This window comes from Cydia fagiglandana, chromosome 1, assembly GCF_963556715.1.
Source record: "Cydia fagiglandana chromosome 1, ilCydFagi1.1, whole genome shotgun sequence".
Taxonomy (NCBI): domain Eukaryota; kingdom Metazoa; phylum Arthropoda; class Insecta; order Lepidoptera; family Tortricidae; genus Cydia; species Cydia fagiglandana.
The window spans coordinates 4122871-4146500 of record NC_085932.1 but is presented as its reverse complement, the minus strand read 5'-3'; the positions used below and the strand labels follow the sequence as shown (position 1 = coordinate 4146500).

Genomic DNA, 23630 nt, shown 5'->3' with positions numbered 1-23630 from the left:
ACCAGTCCAATAGTGGACGGTTTTCAGCTGATATATGTAAAATAATGTTTTTTTTTTTCGATATCAATAGTCCTCTGCTAGCCAGGTAGGTATTCGAATCGATCTACCGAAGTAAGGACATTATCTTACGCGCCAGTATGGTATCTCCAGCCCCACATATCTTCGCGCCACGACCACCCATTATACTCACTTTACTCTTTGGACACGACTATCCAAGTACAACTAACCTCTCTTTGCAGTAGCGCCCTCGTAACTCGTAAGGCACAGTAGTTGCGCTACGTCGCGTGACAGCTGCGCGGCGGGTGCGATTAACCCTTCGTTCGCCCGCAAGGTCATAGCCATAAGTATTTCCGCATTATTAGTATCGGTTTAAAACTAACCTTGGCTCTCTGTAGCAGCGCTCTCGCAAGGCACAGCAACTGTGCTAGCCCCCGGGACAGCAGCGCGGCGGGCGCGGCCAGGCCTCCCCGCGCGCGCAGGGCCTCCTCGGCGCCGCAGCGCTGCAGCGCGCGCCACACCTCCGCGTCCGAGTGCTGGCGCAGCGGGTCCACGTTCTCGCGGACGCTGCCCGTGAACACGAACGGTTCTTGCGGGATCATGCCTATCCGGGACCTGACGAGGGGATGGAATATAATGTACTCTTTATTAAAAGTAAACGTGAGATAATCCCTTTCAGTGGTTGGTAGCCCGATTTTAAATATAAATTTGGAATTAAATTGGCTAAAATTCTCATTCCGAGAGATCATAAATAAAATATTCCACCTGAGGTATCCGGAGCCCGAGCGAGTGTTACATAAATTGGTACCGCATCTATGTATTTAAACGAATGCCTTCAACACTACTCACGCTTATATTCACGCTTTTTGTCTTGAATACCTACTTGTATTTTTGCGCGCGGAAATGAAAGAACTCCTGTGGTATACCGTACACAATACGTACTCTTTACTGCACACCTCAATGATGATGATATCTTGTCACAGACTACACAGACACCGCATTACGAAATGTTTACAAAGAGCACGAGGTCACCACACATATGTACAATTTTACTTGTAAAATGCTACGAATCCACCAGCACAATAGAGTTGCATTCTATGCTATTTTATATTCTACTAGATGAAAACCCGGCTTCGCTCGGGTAAAATAAATAATAGTAATAGGTAATACTCATTTTGAATTAAGTAATTATTTACTTTTAGACTTCAAAGTCTTCAAACCTTCATCAAGGCGGTTACAAACCTATCTCATCTCAGAAAACTTTAAATCCGTAATATACAATTATAATTCGAAAAATTTACTATTCCGATATATCTAAAAACAAATATGTAATTAAAAAAACCTAATCCGCTTTTCTAGTAGCAGTTCGGTTCTGTAAGGGTCGCAGTTCTAACCTAACCTAACCCACTTCTGGTTGCAGTTTGGTTCTATAAGGATCACAGTTCTAACCTGACCCACTTTTCTGGTCGCAGATCAGTTCTGTGAAGGCCGCATTTATAACCTAGCCCACTTTCCAATCTCAAAAGAGGGAACCCTTTTGTACCTACCCTTCATGGCACTAAAGTGAAAGTATGGAAATTATGACTACTATTTCATTCTTTAATATTAATGCCTATCCGTTAATATTAAATTCGTTAAAAAAAAAACTGGATAAGTGCGAGTCGGACTCACCCATCAAGAACGGAACACTTTTAAGTATTTGTTGTTATAGCGGCAACAGAAATACATCATGTGTGAAAATTTCAACTGTCTAGCTATCACGGTTCATGAGATACAGCCTGGTGACAGGCGGACAGTGGAGTAAACTGAAATAAAGGTTCCGTCACACCGGCGCGTTTTCAGAGCCGGGCCTGAGCGTTTTATATGAAAAAGCGGCGCGCCCCGCTCACGCGCCGCACGCGAAACGCGCCTGTGTGACGGAGCCTGAAATATCAAACCGGTCAAGTGTGATTTGGACTCGCGCACGAAGGGTTCCATACTTTTTAGTATTTGTTGTTATAGCGGCAACAGAAATACATCATCTGTGAAAATTTCAACTGCCTATCACGGTTCATGAGATACAGCCTGGTGACAGACAGACAGACAGACAGACGGACAATGAAGTAAAACTGAAACAAATGTCATATACCTACTAAGAAAAACCGGCCAAGTGCGAGTCGGAATCGCTAATAGGTTCCCGTTTTTAGTTACCCTTCAGGTACGGTACCCTAGTATGGTACGGTACCCTAGTCAGGTACAGTACCCTAGTATGAGTGTAATAGATTTGTAACCGGTCAGCAATGTGAGTCCCTTGGAGAAGCAGAGGTCTAGTCTAAACTCCCACTTACCATCGGCATTAACAGCCTTGTATGCTTGTTTGCCACCAACATGTCATATTAAAACATATTAATAAAAATTTACTCGGTCAGCTATGTGAGTCCCTTGGAGAAGCAGAGGTCTAGTCTAAACTCCCACTTACCATCGGCATTAACAGCCTTGTATCTTGTTTGCCACCAACATGTCATATTAAAACATATTAATAAAAATTTACTCATTTCATTGGCCCCGCTTAAATATTTCTTTAATTTGTTTTTAGTATTTGTTGTTATAGCGGCAATAGAAATACATCATTTGTGAAAATGTAAACTGTCTAGTTAATCTAGTTATCACGGTTCATGAGATCTTGAGATACAGCCTGGTGACAGACAGACGGACAGCAGCCTTATGGCCTCCAGTGCCCCAGGCTGGAATCAAAGCAGCGTCCTCTGCTATTGCAGCAGGTGCCTGTGCCATTCTGCCACCGGGCCATCCACGGCGGCATAGGTCGGATTTTTCCAAGTATACTTATGCACTACGCTTAACTATGACTCTGAAATTTTAGCAGGAATTAATGTTTTTTTTGTTGTCACCTGTCAAATTAGAATAGAATAGGATAGAATAGCCTTTATTGCCCAAAAAATTAAATTTCAGTACATATTACATTTAAATAAATTCACATTTCATTTATCTCAATTAGTTTTTCAATATTTTTTCCTTAGTAACTTTATTAAATAATTTTTATGTCATTGCTTTTTAATAATTATTTCAGTCTGCTTTTTTGGCATAGGCCTCCCCCAGCTCTCTATCCCTTGCCGTCCCTATCCAATTCGGCTCCGCATGCTTCTTTATGTCATCCGACCACCTCATTATTGGTTTCCTTCTCTCCTTTCTCCATCTCTAGGATACCATTCCGCTACCTCTCTATCCCACTTATCTTTACCTTCCCTTGCCATATGTCCAGCCCAACCTTTTGCAGTCAAAAGTGTGAACTGGTCAAAAGAACTTTTAACCGACAAAAACAGGCAAAACTGCTTTTGACTGAGCATGTTGGTCAAAAGTAGTTTTACCTGAAAATCATACCTATTTCTGGTAGCAGTTTCGTTTTTAGGGCGTAGCAAAAAAAAATAACCCTAACCTACCAAACTCTGGGAACAGTTTCATTTTTTGAGCGTAGCAAAAAAAAATAACCCTAACCTACCTATCTCTGAGAGTACATTTGACTGATAGTAACAGTCACAATTACTATTAATCAATGATTTTCAGGTAAAACTACTTTTGACCAACACGCTCAGTCAAAAGCAGTTTTGCCTGTTTTTGTCGGTTAAAAGTTCTTTTGACCAGATCACACTTTTGACTGCGACATATATACTATCTATATATCTTATTATATTTAATCTTATATTCAACTTACATTGACTCCGGAGATAACTTATTAGATTTTATTCACTTTCCAATTCACCGATACACCTCAAATTTGATTCATAGTCTAAACTAAAGCACAGTTATTAAATATGTCCACAATATACTGTAGCTTTTTCACTGTTTCGCACTGTTTACAGTCAGCTGGCACTTAAACTCAAAGTTTCTTTGAACAACGTCATTTTCATCTCGCTCACTTATTAGTTTATCACAGCTGCTTCAAGGTTGGTTGCTTTCACTTGCATTTCCAGGTAGCTAGTAGTGAATTGACATGTAAGAATATTTGGAACCATTCTGAAATATTAAAATACAACTGAGAGACCGATGTTTATACTAAACACAATACTCCCATGGAACGCTTTGAAGTTCAAATCTCGTTACGTTACGATGGCGTTTGCACTTTGCACTATGTTCGGTGACTATTTTTTATTGTTAACACACACAATTGACACAATACACTATTTAACAGGTTTTTATCACGTATTTTCGAATAAATTAGTAATTCAAAACACCCCAAAGCCGAACGAATGGTTTGACGTCTAGGCAGTGTTGCAATCGTCTTAAAAGCCGTAACAGACTATCGCACGTTCTGGCTTAAAAAAAAATGTAATAATTATACCGGTATACATATCCATATGAAACGAAACTTAATGCAAATAATAACCATTATACATACCGGAGTCATCAAATAAACAGTAATATTCGTCTTGCCTTTATTAAAAAAAAAAAACGACCAACCTAACTTGTAAGCATGTTTGCAGTTTCTAAACGCAACAAACGCTGTCAAATGACAATCAACAAATTGAACATTTGCATTCTTTGTCGAAATTTTTTCACTTTTAAATGCAAAATACTCGACAATACGAATTTTGCGGATACATGTTCTCGATTCAAAAGTGATATTTTTTCAAGCTCTTTCGATTGAGCATAATTTCATTTAGGTCTACCGTCAAACCGGTTCACGATTATTTATATAGATAATAATCCAAGAACACCCCTAAAGCTTAATAATTATAAATATGTATATTTAAAATACCCGAGAGATGGTCCTAATTGTGGGCGCAGCTGAAATAAGCGGTCGCTCTGACATACAAAATTTGTACGGGAGAGGATATGTGGGGTGACCTCGATTGATTTTTGTGCTCCGTCTGGTAGTTGAGGTGGTCTGTGTATCTTGTTATCCCTCACCAGGGACATAGGTCTCAGAAGGGATTTTCACACCTCAATACAAGAAAGAATACAGGTAGTGCACCTGAGCGCGTGCAGCTGCAGCGTGTGCACGGGCACGCCGTCGACCACGACGCGGCCGGCGGCGGTGGGCGCCAGCTGCAGGATAGCGTACAGCAGCGAGCTCACCGGTGCACCATCCAGTCTGTACCTGAGCGCGTGCAGCTGCAGCGTGTGGACAGGCACGCCGTCCACCACGACGCGGCCGGCGGCGGTGGGCGCCAGCTGCAGGATAGCGTGCAGCAGCGAGCTCACCGGTGCACCATCCAGTCTGTACCTGAGCGCGTGCAGCTGCAGCGTGTGGACAGGCACGCCGTCCACCACGACGCGGCCGGCGGCGGTGGGCGCCAGCTGCAGGATAGCGTGCAGCAGCGAGCTCACCGGTGCACCATCCAGTCTGTACCTGAGCGCGTGCAGCTGCAGCGTGTGGACAGGCACGCCGTCCACCACGACGCGGCCGGCGGCGGTGGGCGCCAGCTGCAGGATAGCGTGCAGCAGCGAGCTCACCGGTGCACCATCCAGTCTGTACCTGAGCGCGTGCAGCTGCAGCGTGTGGACAGGCACGCCGTCCACCACGACGCGGCCGGCGGCGGTGGGCGCCAGCTGCAGGATAGCGTGCAGCAGCGAGCTCACCGGTGCACCATCCAGTCTGTACCTGAGCGCGTGAAGCTGCAGCGTGTGGACAGGCACGCCGTCCACCACGACGCGGCCGGCGGCGGTGGGCGCCAGCTGCAGCACGGCGTGCAGCAGCGAGCTCTTGCCGGCGCCGGTGCGGCCCACCACGCCCAGCTTCTCGCCCGGGTAGCTCGCGAACGTGACGCCGCGCAGCGCCGCGCCGCGACCGTCGCGACTGAAATAACACAAGTTGCTCAATTGAAGGAGGCATTTATAGTACATTATTGTCGAGGCTCGGAAGTAGCTACTTGCAGGCTGAGGATTCGTTTTAAACGGACGACCTTGGGAGTCCGTTTAATTGAATCCGAAGCCAGCAAGTAGCCTTCCAGCCGAGTCATATATAGTGCTTTTCTCAAAAAAATGGTGCAAGAAATATAAATATCATAGAAATATTTTACAAAAGCAACGTTCTTACATATATATTTTGACAGAAAAAAGCCATTGCCGCCTTTTTATTTTTTTTAATAAAAAAATAGAAGTGTATTTTTCTGCCAAAAATACGCCAACCTATTTGAGACATCTAAATAGTCGCGGTACTAATCATCTGTTTGGCTGTTTAATGGGCCTGTGCCTTCATTTGATATGGCCATTTCAACGTTTAAAAAGTTTGGAACTCGACAAATAATGGAATTTGTATGCAACATTGCAGTCCCAAAATCGAGACTGCAATGTTTTTAACTTTTTAATTTTTGACTGACCATAAACTACGCGCTTCGCGACCTATTTTTTAGACGGCAAATTCGACTTTGCCGTCCATTTTTGAGAAATATTATTATATTATCATATATTAAATCCTAGAACATCATGGAGTAAAAATATTAGGTTATTGGACCGGTCCAATCCCAAGGACGCCGCCCCTCTGTCTAGAACGGCAAACAGAGAAAACTTTCGCATGACGATCGCCGACATCCGATAGGATATGGCACCGTAAGAAGAAGATTAAGTAATCATAATTTTTAAGAAAAAAAAACCGACTTCCATGGGGGCCGATGAAAGATTATTGTAGATGGTACACTATGTAGAAAAGGAGGTAAAACCACCCACTTTTCTACTAGCATTTCGCTTCTGTATAATGGCTCCTCTACAGGATGGGCCAACGCCGGCCACTCCAAGGGACGCAGCCATGCGGTAGAATGAGATAGCAATATCACTTGCTCCCTCTAACGCATCCCTTGGAGTGGCCGGCGTTGGCCCATCGTGAAGAGGAGCCATGAGGGTCGTAGTTCTAGTCGTAGTTTTTTTTTTTTTTAAGGGAGGAAAATGCATTCCGCATACCACCCGGGTGCGGGGGGTGACCCGAGTGGTTATGTGAGACTCACTAGGCTAATGAGGCCCACGGTATACCCACAAAAAACCCCCCATATACCGCCTCGCCGCCCTATTGGTGGGGTTACGGGGACGCTTGCGTACTCATCCGCGACCCCACCGGCGGCAGCCGCCCACGAGCGGCTCCTTCGCAAATGCCCGAAGGCCCTTCACGCTAGGCGCGCCAGATGGTTCGACGCGCCTTCCTCTAGCCTAACCTAACCCACTCCTCAGATAGCAGTTCGGTTCTGTGCGGCTCGCAGTTCGAACCTAATCAAACCCACTTTTCAAGTAGCATTTCGTTTCTGTAAGGCTCGCAGTTCTAACATAACCTAATCCTTGTTCGGTTCTGTGAGGATCGCAGTTCAAACCTAACCTAACCCACTTAATGGCGCATGCCGTGCGGTGTACGGGGGTTTAAGCGGGAGGGGCTAGTAAGATTGGCATCATCGTACTTTATACCTACATTAATTTATGGTAGGTAACCATAGTTGTTTATTTAGTTAAGGTATCATAGTGGTTTTCTGGGTCAAGGTTCGGGTCCGAGTCCGGGTCCGTATCCGGGTCTGAGACCGGGTCCGAGTCCGGATCCGAGTCCGGGTCCGAGTCCGGTTCCGAGTCCGGGTCCGAATCCGGATTCCAGTCCAGGTCCGGGTCCGAACCGGATCCGGGTATGACTCCGAGTCCGGGTCCCAGTCCAAGTCAAAATCGAAATTCGTAATCACCAAACGTGTACCATGCGTCATCAGCAGTTTCACTTCATCAAATGCGACAGTTTTTAATGTAAATGCTTGATTTTATGATGAAAATACAAAAAAATCTATACGTATGCCTTTAATATTTGAGGAGTTCCCTCGATTCCTTATGGATCCCATCATCAGAACTCGAGCTTGACAGAAATGTGGCTTAAAAACTAAACTTGCTTAACAAACATAACGACGAGGACAAATCGCCAACCGTGAACTATGCGTCGTTTAAGAGTTCTGTTCTGATCATCATCAGCAGTTCCACTTCATCAAATGCAACAGTTTTTAATGAAAATGCTTGATTTTCTGATGTAAATACAAAAATCTCTATACGCATGCCTTTAAGATTTGAGGAGTTCCCTTGATTCCTCATGGATCCCATCATCAGAACTCGAGCTTGACAAAAATGTGGCTTAAAAACTTAACTTGCTTAACAAACATAACGACGAGGACAAATCGCCAACCGACGAACTATGCGTCGTTGAAGAGTTCTGTTCTGGTCATCATCAGCAGTTCCACTTCATCAAATGCAACAGTTTTTAATGAAAATGCTTGATTTTCTGGTGTGAATACAAAAATCTCTATACGCATGCCTTTAAGATTTGAGGAGTTCCCTTGATTCCTCATGGATCCCATCATCAGAACTCGAGCTTGACAAAAATATGGCTTAAAAACTTAACTTGCTTAACAAACATAACGAAGAGGACAAATCGCCAACCGTGAACTATGCGTCGTTAAAGAGTTCCGTTCTGATCATCATCAGCAGTTCCACTTCATCAAATGTCACTTTTTTGGATGTATATGCTTGATTTGTTGATAAAAACCCAAAAATCACTATATGTATGCCTTTAAGATTTGAGGAGTTCCCTCGATTCCTCATGGATCCCATCATCAGAACTGGGTTTTGACAAAAACGGGACCAATCTGTATGCATATACATTCAATCAAAAAAAGAATTTTCAAAATCGATCTAGTAATGACGGAGATATGGAGTAACAAACATAAAAATAAAAAAAATAAAAAATTAAAAAAAAAAAAAACATACAACCGAATTGATAACCTCCTTCTTTGAGATTTGGAAGTCGGTTAAAAATTACCAATACATTAGAATGAAGTTACCTATCCCACTAGCCGCTTCACTTAAAAGATGCAGGTTAATTTAACTTTTTAATTATAAACACACTTAAGCAAATAGATGCATCCCACTGACTGCGCCAATTAACAAAAGTTTTATAAAAAATGTACATGCTAGCATTTATGTTTTGTTTTATTTATTGAGTCGAAAAATACCAAAGTAAATATACATACTTACCAACGTTATAAATGTATTACCTGTAATTAAGATGGACATCCTCGAAGCTGACTACTCCCTGCGAAGGCCAACCGTACGGCGGAGGCTCGCCATCAATTTTCTCACTCTCCACCTAAAAAAAAAACTATTATACCCTCTGTACAATTGTACTGTATTTCGATTTAATTACAGAGTTTTCAAACACGACCGCCAGGCCGGATCTGAGTTTCGAGCTCTTACTTTTAACCCTCGGAAAAGCTTAACCATCGGCTATCGCGATTGCTCGATACTGGTTAAGTGCTTAAGCATGGTATCCGGGTCAAAAGTTTTTGTACACCTCTGATTTAATTAACAAATAAGTCAAATAACAAGTCGCTTTTATACTTTTATAATATTTTTATAGCATAATAGCCTATCCCACCTGTGTAATGTACTCGCCGACGCGCTCGACGGCGATCATCTCGCGCTCGGTCTCGGTGAAGGAGTTGAGCACGTTGCTGAGCATGGACGTCATGGACAGCGCGTAGGAGATCGCCAGACCCACCAGACCTAAACGGAAAATAATGGATTTCATACTATTTTTGACGTGATAACGTCTTATAAATCGATGAACACCGGTAGCATGCACGAAAAAGTATCACGTTGTGGACAAATCGCCATGGTAAGGTTGTGGACGGATCTCCATGGTAATGTTACGTAATGTAATGGTTTTTTTTTTTATTATGAATGGGCTTACTCATGGCCACAGACTAGCCGAGGCGTAGACGTGGCCTACGATGGAGCGAGCTCGCCCAGAAGGTGCCTGTTCACTCTTGATTTGAAGGTTGCCGGGTCATAAGAACACGGAAATATAGACGCCGGCAGGGAATTCCATTCCTTGGCAGTGCGCATAAGGAAAGTAGAAGCAAAGCGCTTCGTGCGAATTGGTGGAATATCTACCATGTAAGGATGGAAACCGGCCGTGCGTCTAAAAGTCCGATGGTAGAATGGGGACGGTGGTATAAGCTCGTGTAGCTCTTGGGCACACTCCCCGAAGTAAACGGTTCGGTAATGTTTTCTTATGATTTCTGATGAGTTATCACGCAAAATTATCGTCCGTAAACTGACTTTACAGACTGTCATATTTTTTGTCAGGGCCAAACTCCCGGCTGAAATTTCATAAGTACCTAAGCTGCACAAATTTAATCTATTCTATATTTTTTTACATCATATTTTGAACAGTCATAAAAACAAGTAGGTACAAGGAATATGCAGGACTATTTAGGAACTAAGAGAGACTAACTAAGTTTGCGTCAGTCAATACCTGCTAGAATGTCGTGAACAAGGTGAGAGGGGTCGAAAGCACGAGTGGCGCGGTGTAAGCACCCAATAGCGCCGTTGCTGCCACACACCCGCCAGTACAGGCTAGAAACCGGCCACTGCGATCCACCGCCTGCTACAAATACATACCTGGATCTAAAGCATGAGTGGCGCGCTGCACGGCAGCCAGCAGCGCCGCGGCGGCCACGCAGGCGCCGGCGCACGCCTGCAGGCGCAGGCCGAGCCACTGCGCGGCGGCGGCGCCGCACAGCGCGGCGCGCTGCCACGCCTCCACCAGCTCCTCGCCGCGTTCCGCCCAGCGCGGCCCCGCGCCCAGCGCGCGGATTGTCGATAAACCTGGACGGACCGTTTACTTTACATTTAGTCCAGTCATTATATCCAAAAAACCGACCCTATCCGTGAATAATCAGTTCTTGGATTTTCTTCGTAGGTCCCCCGGTGGGGTCACTGGGAGTGTAAATTCAAAAAGTAGACAATCAGGCTCGTGTATATTCGAAAAACGGTTTTTCTTGAATAACTCGGCCACTTTTGTTTTTACAGTAAAACCCCGAGGACAAAAATTGTAGGAAATTTGATTCTCTACAAGTTTGTTCCTCACAATTTTTCTTCTAGGATCGATATTTTGAAAAATTAAATTTAAAAAAAGCGACGAATTCAAAATATTTTCATCATCTCGTTTATTTTCAACTTTACGGCATAAATGAAGAGGACTAAACTTGTAGAGAATCAAATTCTGAACAATTTTGGTTCCCACCTTTTTTCCCCCAATATCGATATTTTGGAAATTAAACCTGAGAAACACGACAAATTCCAAATATTATCATTATCTCCTATGTTCCACGCTTTACGGCATAAATGAAGATAAACAAAGTTGTAGAGAATCAAATTTCCTACAATTTTTGTTTTCACGGTTTTACTGTAAAATCCAAAATGGCCGAGTTATTCAAGAAAAACCGTTTTTCGAATATACACAGGAGCCTGATTCAGTCTACTTTTTGAATTTACACTCCCAGTGACCTACGAAAAAAAAAATCCAAGAACTGATTATTCACAGGTCAAAATCTACAGGGTGTCCCAGAAATCGACGTCAAGCCGTAAACGAATGATAGACCAAGTCATAACAGTTATCATAAAAATACAAAAAAGAAATCCAACTCATGTTTTTTTTTAAATTATGGTCACTTTAAAAATTCACAAAAAAATCCACAACCTGTAATGGTTCTTTAACTCTTGTTACTACAAATTCCATAATTTATTCTATTTTTTTTATTATTGTGTAATCTTGAATAATTACAGGGTGTGGATTTTTAAGTGAATTTTTAAAGTGACCATAATTTTTAAAGAACATGAGTTGGATTTTTTTTTGTATTTTTATGATAACTGTTATGACTTGGTCTATCATCCGTTTACGGCTTGACGTCGAATTCTGGGACACCCTGTATAATGACTGAACTAATTGACAGTTAAATATCGGACACCAAGTAGATATATAATAAGTTTACAAGTAATAACTAGTAGCCGTTTCATATCAGACAGTTGGACTTTTGCACATAAAAGAAGGCTCCTTGGACCCTAAAATATCTAAACGCATTTTATTGCTCGAAGACTACACACTAACACCTCTGAAACGCACGCTCGACGCTGACACCTACCGTCATAAATTGGTATAAAAATGTATGTCGGCGTTCTATGGCAAGGGCCATAGAGGGCCATACCTAAGGAGGTAACGCGCTGCATTTGATCTATCTTAGCGAGTGTTAAGCAGCATAATCAATTTATCACAATCGCAAGCACGCTGACATTGACGATTTCCATATGCCCTTCAAAACGGGAAAATTTTATACCTTCTAGCGTATCGTTGAAATGTGCGTACACAGGTGATAGAGTAACGCTCTGCAGCCGCTTAAGTTGTCGAGATGTGACGCGGTATAAACGCTGCAACCGGTAGTATATGAATGCCACGGGAACCACGCCCGCTAGAAGCCACGGAAGCCCATACACAGTCACTGCCACCGCCCCTGAGTAGACAAACATTCAAAAATTAACTTTAAATTAACGTTAGGAGAGTTTACTTTACAATGCAAGATCTATTGAAAAGACAAATAGTAATAAACCGTCGAATTTAAACTGAGTAGTACTAACATTAAAGTAATCTTACGGTTTAACTCACGTATTTTTCTTCACTCACGCACCCCAGCCAATGCGAATGCTGCTCATGCCCTGTTAACACTTGCATTGGTGACCTAGGCTCACTGAAATATATCGCGCCAGATACGTGAAGACAAAAAAATATGTGAGTGAGACAGTAAAATGAGCTTAATGGTAATAAACCGATTTTGACTTACCTACTAAACCGAATACTTGAGCTAAAAATATGTTCATAATAAATGGCAGCGAGTCGTCAACTGTATACGTGTCAGATGAGAAGCGATTGAGAATCCGCCCCGTCGGGGTCACGTCGAAGAATTTTATTTTCGCCTAAAACAACGGGATAAAATGATAAATGTACCAATGTAAATTGAATTTATACCTACATTCAAAAAATGACAAAATGCCTCCATTGTTAATGTATTACAGTTTTACTCTGTAAAATGGTCTAAAAACAAAAACATCAAGCAATTCGTAAAAGTGATCATAAATTATGATTTACTAGTAGGTTGCTTACCTTTGTCACGACTCTAAGAAGGATCTTATGTATCCTAGTGGCCGCTTGCACGCCGCCGTAAGCAAACAGGAACGCTCGCATCACCGTAAACAACAAATTTAACCCCGCTAGTCCAAAATACACTTCCAAATAGAAGTCATCGTCATAACTCGGCGTCACATTCGCTGGCGCTTGAAGTCTTATAGTTGGCGTAACGTTGCGATCTAAGTGGCTGATAAACTGTTGTGACATGTTCATTATCGTGTCAATAACTGTGTCGATAGCGTTAAATCCGTGGTCTAAAGTGGTTGTGTTCTCGTGGGCGGTGGTCTCGGTAATGTTGCGCGATTTGTTGCGCACCCAGAAGGTGAGCCACACGAAGGTGAAGTTTTGGGAGAGCTGCATGAGGATGAGGGAGAGAATGATGGCTACGGAGAGGAAGAAACCGACGGAGCGGAGGTACAGGCCCAGCACCCACCAGCCGACTGTGCCTTCCGACATCGCTTCCTAGAATAAAAAAAATATATGTAAAAGCCTGCCCCATAACTACTAACCAATTACGCCATAAAACGAGATACAATAATAATCCTGGTCACGGCACCAAATCAATTATTTGTCATGCTTTGATTTTATAATTTCCAAAGGAACATAACTAATTTATTCGCAACAACAACATTCGTTTTCAACTGTTTCTAGATTAAAATGAATGGAGAGACGTTTTTATACATTTATTTTATTCCTAAACGTAAACAGAATAAAGTATTTGTAAACAACAAACTATGTAGTGGTAATTAAGGTATTTATTTAATGGTTACGTCTTAGTGGAGCACGGGTTCAAAAGGTGAGTGCAGACGTATTGCGAAAACGACTGTCATCCGAATTTCCATTTCAGCGGAGGATAGAAGACTATAGCGAGATTCGATTTCCTCTGCTTGCGGCGATACTTGATACAAAAACGTACTGCGTTCTAAGTCCATAAGGTTATTAATAGAACTTACATCCTCGTCCAAGCTGTTTCGACTGACACTGTCTTGATTGTCCGGTGCGGGCGCGATGGCCTTGGGAGGCTCCTCTTCGAATGCATCTGAGTCGCTCGGGAGGAACTCCTCGATCTCACTTAGCACCGCTTCTGGAGGCCCTGATTAAAAAAACAATAATATTCCGACATTATCGTTTAGTGACATATAGTAATAATAGTCCAACGCAGATGGACGTGTTCCATAGACAGATCGGTTGACAAAAGCCTTCATTATGGCAAATCGTTAAAAGATACTAAGAAATCGTGCCCAGTTATTGAAGAAGGCATTCACATTATTTACCTGCTTTAAACTGTATATTAACCCTTATTAGGGCTAGCTGTGTTTCAAATGTTACAGTGTACTTACATGGCGACCCTGCCATAATATCGTAGTTACTTACCCAACGCTTCTATGCGGCCGTCATGTACAAGCACCGTTCGTGAGCAGCGCGCGAGTATGCGCGGCGATGGTGACACCAGTATTCGCGTTGTTCGCTTCAGCAAGCCCAGCACGCAGCGCTGCATGATGTGTTGAGCTACGCGCGTGTCCACGCCGGAGAATATGTCGTCTAGTAGATACACTGCAACACACAGAAAAGTATAGATTAGAAAAGATTTATGATTATTTGACATTTGAAAGTTGTCCTACATTTTTCCATGATTATAAAGAATGTAAAATCAAAAGTGATGACCACTTTTGATTTTTCGCGATCATTACTTCAAAGTAGAAATATTGCACCAAATTATTAACGTTATGATAGCAAATGGCCTCAAAGAACCATTCACTCTTGATTTAGAAAAGTCAAATGACGCGCATAGTTTGTAGTTACCTTGCTTGTCCTGATAAACGGCTCTTGCTAGAGCGATGCGCGCGCGCTGGCCGCCGCTGAGCGCGCAGCCGCCCTCGCCCACGTGCGCGCCCCAGCCCAGCACGTTCAGGTCCTCTGTCAACATTCATGCTCATTTTCTTTTTTTTTCAAACATATTTACATAACATTACAACCGTCGTAACCAATACGTCATCAAATATATATTAACAGCTTAAAACTACACAACAACAGTTGACAGCCTAGCATCCATCATCTCACAAAATGTCAGCCATTAGGTAATAGAAGACAAGTCATGAGCAGACTTTTCAGACGAGATATTTCGAAAACACACATACGACCCGAATCCATTCGATAACACCCGACACTTGAAAGCTATCACACATTCTATAGTATTTGAGAATTTGCAGCATAAATGGGCCTTACAAAATCAGCATTTAACTGAGCATCATATAATCTTTCTGGGGTAAAAACTGACTAATTTTAGTGGGTTTGAGCTAAACGGTACCTAAAACCACTCAATAATAATTTTCACTTACCGGTAAGAGCACAAGCTTCCACAACTGCCTGGAATTTGGTTTCGTCGTACGGTTTCCCGAATAAAATGTTATCCCGGATTGTTCCCCGTATCAACCACGGTTTCTGAGACACGTAGCCGAAACCTAAAAATTAAAATAAGAATTAGACAAATTAATTTTTAGAAGGACTACATCTCGACACAACAGCTTTTAATCATACCGTTGCCGAATGTAGGACGATGACGTGTATAAGTATCAGTAGGAGAGTTGGGGTGAATGATTACTGTTGACGTACACATAACTATAGAGTACTACTTGCAAAAAGGTATACAGGGTGGCTCATTCAAATCGGTCAGTATGGGAATATCTGAAACTATAAGACATACGAAGATTTATTCTTAGGAACCATGTCACCGATTTTGATAAAAAGAAAAACTGCATTCATACATTTGAAAAAAAAACTGTACCCAGCTCGGGAATCGAACCCGGTTGTTTTGAAAAAATAAACTTACACTTTTTCTATTTAAATATCGATTGTGTAGGTCTAAAGCTGTAAATGTCTCTAAGAAACATGATGTCTAAAATGAATAAAATGCATTGTTTTGACATACTTTAATTTATCATAGTAGGTGTTCGAAGTGACCACCGTTTTTTTTCAATACAATATTCAACACGTTTAGGTAAAGATCTTACTATTGCATTTTGTATCTTCATGTGGTGAATTTGCGTTAAAATTGACTCTATGGCTGCTTTTAGGTCTTCAACGGTGTCATAGCTTATTTTGTAAACTTCATCCTTAACGTAACCCCACAAGAAATAGTCTAGAGGCGTTAAATCGGGCGACCTCGCCGGCCATTTGATAGGGCCGTTCGTACCAATCCATTTTTGCGGAAAGTTTTCATTTAAAAAGTCTCTTGCTATGCGACTATTGTGAGCCGGTGCTCCGTCCTGTTGAAAATAAAGTTGTTCTCTTACTTCTGCTGACATTTCTCCTACGGCCTCTAAAAGATCTTCTAAGATTGCAAGGTACTTGAATCTGTCCAAATGTCCATCATAAATTTTAAACATGAGTACCTTATTGTGGAGTAGGCCGACCCAGCAGTTAAATGAGAATCTAACTTGACGGCGTCCTTCGTGCATTCGTAAGGGATTTTCTCGACTCCAATAGTGATGATTTTTACGATTGTACATTCCGTTGTTGGAAAATTGAGTTTCATCAGAAAATATTACGTACTTTAAAAAATGTCTGTCTAGACCCATTGTTTCTTTTATCCAATTGCAAAATTCAAGTCGTCTAATATCATCTCCTGCGTGTAAGGCCTGCACCTAATGTCCATTCTTGTAGCACTTGTATTTGTGTTTCTTTAGGGTTCTTTGAATAGTCCGACGTGAAATTTCAGGAATATCACGACTTGCATTACGGGTGGAGGCATCTGATGTTGCTTCAAAATAGGTTAAAATGTTAATTTCCATGTTTTCATCACATATTCTTGGTTTTACTTTTTTTGGCTTTTTAAAACTTCCATGGGTCTTCAAATTGTGAACAATTTTGATGAATATCTTACGAGTAGGTAAAATACGTGTCGGATATTTGATATGGTACCAATGTAGTGCACGGGAGCAATTTCTGTCATTTTTAAAGTAAGCTTCCAATAAATCAAAGTGCTCAGAGTTTGTAAAACGCATTTTCCCAACCACACAGCGAAAGGCACAAAAATACCGAAGCATTGATTTTCAGTTCCCGCCAAAACATTTGACACTCGAGTTTTCTTTTTTTTCTTTCTTTTTATTGCTATGCGGCCAGTCACACCGAGACGTTCCATTTTCAAATGAGGTTTAACACGTCTCTCTATCTACAATATCTACATACTTACTTTAAGTGGGCTTTTCAATTGATTGTAAGTGTTTGATTACTGTAGATAACAAAACTTCCTTAAAGATTTAATGCAATGCTAATGCCACATGATAAGGTGTATGTAACAAGTAGAGAGGTACATACAAACAGCCATAGAGACAATTTTACATGCCTGAACTTGTTGAATATTGTAACGGTGGTCACTTCGAACACCTACTATGATAAATTAAAGTATGTCAAAACAATGCATTTTATTCATTTTAGACATCATGTTTCTTAGAGACATTTACAGCTTAAGACCTACACAATCGATATTTAAATAGAAAAAGTGTAAGTTTATTTTTTTAAAACAACCGGGTTCCCGAGCTGGGTACAGTTTTTTTTCAAATGTATGAATGCAGTTTTTCTTTTTATCAAAATCGGTGACATGGTTCCTAAGAACAAATCTTCGTATGTCTTATAGTTTCAGACATTCCCATACTGACCGATTTGAATGAGCCACCCTGTATATCAAGGATACTCACTGTTAAGGCTCTCAGGGATCTGTATAGCCCCACTCTTCCTAACCATGTCCCCCATAATGGCGTGCAGGAGGGACGTTTTCCCACTGCCGACGCTCCCGGTGATGCCTATTAGCTCCCCTCGCTCGATTTCCAGCGATATGTCGCGCAGCATGAATGGTTCGCTGTGTTCCACCACTTCGTTTGACGAATCGCTGGCCTGCATAAAATAATAAAAATATTCATTCAAATGAGCAGTGATCCTTAACATCAGAAACTATTAGAGAGGAAGTTTTTTTTATAGACGTTGAATTTCAAGATAAAACAAATCTATTTTAGTTCAAAGGATTATCTTAAAAAGACTTTCTGTCTGTGATAACATTCCCACAAATAGAGAACCTCCTTCTTTTTTTTTTATATGATGGTTTTATTTTATAGTCAACACAATATAATGGTCCCTCAACAAAATCTGGTTCGTAGTATACAGTTCCAGTTTCGGAGGCCAAGATTATCTTTGGATCGCTGAGTCAAAATAGTTTAGTTACTTAGTTTAAACTATCCATTTCCGGAAGGTGCGGTATAAATTGTAGGACTACCTGAATGTTCCTCTTAGACTGTTTCTTCTTGGCCTTGCCCTTGCCTCTTCTACTCGGTTGGGGTGTCCTGCGCTCGGGCGGCTTGGCCCAGGCGAAGGTTGCGTTGTTTATCATGAACATGTTGTCTTCGTTGCGATTCGTGTTCAGTTTGTCGTAGTAACGCTCCGGGTCCATGTCTGGGAGCTAAAACAGATATTTTACGAGTGAGTGACATTTTTGTACATACTGGGCTAACCAGTCCAGCTAATTCTTTATCCAAACAAACCCTTGGTATAAGTTTACAGCTGCAGGATGCCAAGACACTTATACTGTTAGTACATCAGTATCATAAACATGTATACACTTTTCGAACTATCTTTAGAATCTTAAATTAAACATACATATGTAGTACTAAGTTCCGTAGGTAGAGATTTAAAAAAATCCTGATATTAAGTAAGGTAGAGTTTAATAAAATCCTGATACTACGTTGTAAGGACGGCCACTTGTCTGCGAATATGTCTGCGTTTTGGACTGTAGCTATGACGTTATTTAGTAAAATAAAAATCATTTTTTTAAATCTACAGATTTAAAAAAATGATTTTTAAAGTGTAGATTTAAATCTACACTTTAAACTCTCGCGTTTTGTACACATATTTAATTACACAAAACGGGTCTACCGCGATATAATTTCATTGTTTTTACCCTTATATCGCGGTAGACCCGTTTGTGTAATTAAAAATTTACAGATGCTCTATCTTTTGCGCTCACTTTTTTCAACTTGCCGCTTTTCGCTTTAACTTATAAATATGAAATAATAAAGTTTTCTCCAATATGCTCGGAAATGTTCACCTTACTGTAGCAAAAATAGTACGGGAAGTTCTTCGTTAATGTCAAACTCTAACTAAAAAACATCAAACTATCGCTGTCCTGTTCTAGCGGACGGGAAGTAAAAAAACACTACAGTAATAACTTATTACTGTAGTGTTTTTTTCTTTTTAATAATAAAAAACGCAAACAGCCAATTATTATTGCCGCGAGCCGCTTCTACACGACCCGATCAGCTATCATTTCACGTGTATGATCGTGCGAATACTGCTTAATAAAATCAAAGATTATTTTTATATTTTTTTAAAATCTCATCCGTGTTCATAAAGCTTACATAGTTTGTCAAAGGACTTTCTCATTTCAAACATAGACAAAGAGAATCATACTATTTTTGTCTTACACTAGTACTAGCACCCAAAAGAAAAGGATGGGTGTAGTTTTCCTGGTTCTTACTGACTGAAAAGTTGGTTTGACAAACTATATTGCGCAATTATATTGAATGAACGAATATTGAATGGTACTGAATGGCAGAATAAGTTTGTGCCTTTAACTTTTTAAAATTAATTAAAGAGGGAAATTGTTTTTGACATTTTGGATGTGAAGGTTTGATTTGAGTGATGCTTGATGCTTAAATAATAATTATTTTAGCTTATTTCCTCGCATGTTTGGAGAAAAGCACTATATATGCCTCGGCAGGAATAGCAATTCGTGGATTCGTCTTCTTTGTCGGACTCCGCTTCGCGTCGTCCGACAAAATCGAAACTCATCCACGAATTGCCCTTTCCCGGCCTCTGCAATAATGTACTATTACTCACGTCTAATAGTTTCTGTATCCGCTTGATGGACACCCAGGCCTCAGTGAGCCCGTTCAGCACCCACGGGAACGCGTTCAGCGGCGCGATCAGCATGTTGATCAGAGCCACTGTTGTAAACACCTGGTAAATGTTTTCAATTTAGTCTTTATATGAACGGGGATTTAATGGTCGTGCAAGATATTATTACAGGTCTCTTTCTCTTCTTCCTCGCGTTATCCCGGTATTTTTGCCATGGCTCATGGGAGCCTGGGGTCTGCTTGACAACTAATGATTTGACGTAGGCACAAATTTTTACGAAAGCGATTGCCATCTGACCTTCCAACCCATAGAGGAAACTAGGTCTTATTGGGATTAGTCCGGTTTCCTCACGATGTTTTCCGTCACCGAAAAGCAACTGGTAAATATCAAATGATATTTCGTACATAAGTTCCGAAACACTCATTGGTACGAGCCGGGGTTTGAACCTGCGACCTCCGGATTGAAAGTCGCACGCTCTTACCGCTAGGCCACCAGGGCTCTTTATTGACGCGCAAGATATTATTACAGATGTGAGAGGTAAAAGCGCACACTAGGACCGGCGTGATAGGCCCGGCGATCGAATACGTATAAAGTAAATACTAATATCAGACAATACATGGGAGGCTGTGTTTAGTCAGGCGGAAAAAGGACTACAAAAAATATCTTCGTGGCTAAAATTTAACCTTCTCACACTTAATGTGGCTAAGACAAACTATATTTGCTTTACAAAATACGTAAGTACTCAACCACCTCCTACTTTTAGTTTAAGAATACATGATTGTTGTCAAATAGATCTATCAAATTGCAATTGTAACACAATTGATAAGGTTACTTTCACAAAATACCTTGGGATAATTCTCGACCAGCGACTATCTTGGCACAATCATATTGAATACATTAATAATAGAATCAGAAAGTTAATATGGATATTTAAAATACTAAAGCACATTACCTCTAAGAAAAACAACTATATATTACGTTAGCTCAATCCGTCATGACATATTGTATCCCAGTTTGGGGTGGAGCAAACCAGTGTTGGGCATTCAAGAATAAAATCATTATTTGAATAAGAATTTCTAAGAATAAAATCATGTTGATTTTATTCCCGTCAAAATTATTCAAATAATTTTGGCCGGGAATAATTCGTATGTGAAAAAATTGAATAAGAATAATCTTATTCTTAATCCAATGAATGTAATCATGATTTTATATTCTAAATAATATTCCTGGATTAAATATCTAGTCCGAGTGCCGTTTAGGCGTTACGTATAGATAGAAGTAAATAATAGTAGTTTCTTCTCTAATTTATACCGATTTTTATGGAATAAAATCTTACAAATTTAATTTACTGCCACATAGTCTTGGTATTAGTACCCGTATTGCTTTTAATGTGATAACTAAATCATCAGGTACAAATCAGCTGATCTGATCGGATGGTGGATAGCGAAACTCTTGAATGGCTCACTGTACCTAAAATAGTGTAACAAATAAAAAAAGATGTTTTTAAAGGTATGATGAGAAATGGCTCGATATGGTGTATTCCTATTTCTCCCCGCCGGGCACAGATGTGAATAGGCGCTTCATATAAATTATTCCCATACGTCCCCGCCTCATGTATCGCGGCGGTCACGTGGGGTAGGAACAAATGGGGAATACACTCATGATTTTTTCCTGTTTTCGAATTATGTTTAGTAGTTTCAGGGTCCGAGTTACTAGAGTTAGACCAAGAAAAGTCTGCAACGATTTTGATAGCCCGTCGCAGTGCAAGTGTTATTTTAAATGTCAAACTTCTATGAAAAAAAAAAATTTTTCCTAGCCTATTTCAGTGTCCCACTGCTGGGCAAAGGCCTCTCCCCTTAATTTCCACGACTCCCGATTTGGTGCTTCCTCCGGCCAGTTGTTCAGGAAGCTGTCCAGGTCATCTCGCCATCTCCGTTTGGGCCTGCACGCGCGCCACCTCGGCCGCCTCCTCCAGCCATGATGAAATTATGACGTATAAGTAACACATGCACTGCGTGGGCTATCAAAATCGCTGCAGACTTTTCTTGGTCTAACTCTACCGAGACTTGTGTGTGGTTTTTAAAAGTCCTTCTGATATTTAATATTTGCATTAGGTATTAAAATCGTTTGACACACCGCCTGCCGCACGTGTTTAGCAAATGCTCACAATTCACCACGACACGACTTAATCCTATTGTTATTGCCAATGAGTAATAAATGACGGTCTCAAGTGGAAACACGCCAAATAATTCAATACAATTCATGCTGCGACCTGCGACTTTCTGCAAATCTAGCGATAAGCGTGAACTCTTTTCTTACCTGCTATTATTTACTATCTCATTCACTTTCCGTAGGTGTGAAAGACATATCATACGTAAGACCTCAAGGCTTAAGGTTGATAGGAATAATAAACTAAATATGTACTTAATACGCAAAGGAATATACATTGAACCATCATAGAAAATCGCAATTTAGCTTCATTATCAAATTATTATCACCATTTCGAAGGCACCAAAAAATTTACTTATCTATCACAATAAAATCTATTTACGCTAAAAAAATTCAAATCAATCCGACCATTGAAAAGGGGTGAAATTCATTTCACAAACTATAACCAATTGTCCTACAAAAGTTAACTTAATTCAGAATAACATTTTAATTGAATAAAACGTTATTTAAAATAATCCTACAACTGGAATAATTATTCCGTTTTTTATTCTTAATTTAAAATAAAAGTGACATGAATTACAGTGGAACCTGGATAATTGCAATCTCAAGGGACCGGCCAGTTTTTGTCAATTAACCAGGTTTTTCATTTAAGCAGGTCGTGTCAATTAACGAGGTTCAAAAAATTGTTGTGTCAATTATAGAGGTTTTTATTAATAGAGGTTGCGTTCTGACAAATTTCTTTTATGGAGGTGCAAAAACCATTTAAAGTAGATTTACACGCTTACGTTCTGGGTTTCTGGTCTGGTGTATATTGCTTCTCTCTATACTTGCACTTTTACACTACATTAATTACCACTTTATTTTCTTATCATTTGGGTTTAAAAAATTCCCTTGAATTGTAGAATAAAGTTTTATTAGAATGTAAAAAGCATACTTTGTTTTTTATTGATCAAAACTATTTCACCTACTACAGGCCAGTGATAGATACCCAATAAATAAATTGAATTCTGGATGGAGATATAAATAAAATTATCATTGCTATTAAAAAATTGTTTCTGCTGTCTACAACTACATTATTTCAATTACAGAGGTAATAAGTAAGACTCGTTTCAATAATAGAGGTAAAAAAAGAGCAAAAATAACGGATTTTTTTTAGCACAGTGTCAATTATAGAGGTCTTAATTTGCGATGTGGTCAATTACAGAGGCAAAATTACGAAAAGCACTAAAATCTAAATTGCAATTATAGAGGTTCCAAAATTTCAATTATAGAGGCCTTTTGGTCTCAAGGGACCGGGACCGGACTTTTGGTTGCAATTATTGAGGTTTTCCATTTATCCAGGTGCCAATTAACCAGGTTTCACTGTATTCACTTTCATTTTATTCTAAAATAACGAGTGCAGGAATAATTCTTATTCAAATCGATTGGAATAAGAATAAAATTTCTGTTTTTATTCTTATTCTTATTCAAGTTAATTTTTGCCCAACTCTGGAGCAAACAAATCCAAGTTTATCGATACTGAAAGGGGACAAAGATGTTTACTTAAAGTGATGTTCTCTAAATCATATAGGTACCCAACAGCTGAACT

General features: G+C 40.5%; 1 protein-coding gene across 1 annotated transcript in view; it reads right to left on the bottom strand.

Moving 5' to 3' along the window:
• LOC134679824 (ATP-binding cassette sub-family C member 10) overlaps window positions 1-23630 on the bottom strand; it is a 33078-nt gene that overhangs the window by 1618 nt on the left and 7830 nt on the right. The window contains exons 8-22 of the mRNA XM_063538727.1: window positions 19856-19975; window positions 18237-18419; window positions 17665-17860; window positions 15307-15429; window positions 14771-14884; window positions 14342-14521; window positions 13921-14060; window positions 12944-13429; window positions 12624-12756; window positions 12123-12296; window positions 10408-10614; window positions 9380-9507; window positions 9000-9091; window positions 5597-5791; window positions 381-612 (exon numbers count right to left, since the gene is read on the bottom strand). Coding sequence (XP_063394797.1) covers window positions 381-612; window positions 5597-5791; window positions 9000-9091; window positions 9380-9507; window positions 10408-10614; window positions 12123-12296; window positions 12624-12756; window positions 12944-13429; window positions 13921-14060; window positions 14342-14521; window positions 14771-14884; window positions 15307-15429; window positions 17665-17860; window positions 18237-18419; window positions 19856-19975 — 2703 coding nt within the window. The remainder of the gene's footprint in view (window positions 1-380; window positions 613-5596; window positions 5792-8999; window positions 9092-9379; window positions 9508-10407; window positions 10615-12122; window positions 12297-12623; window positions 12757-12943; window positions 13430-13920; window positions 14061-14341; window positions 14522-14770; window positions 14885-15306; window positions 15430-17664; window positions 17861-18236; window positions 18420-19855; window positions 19976-23630) is intronic.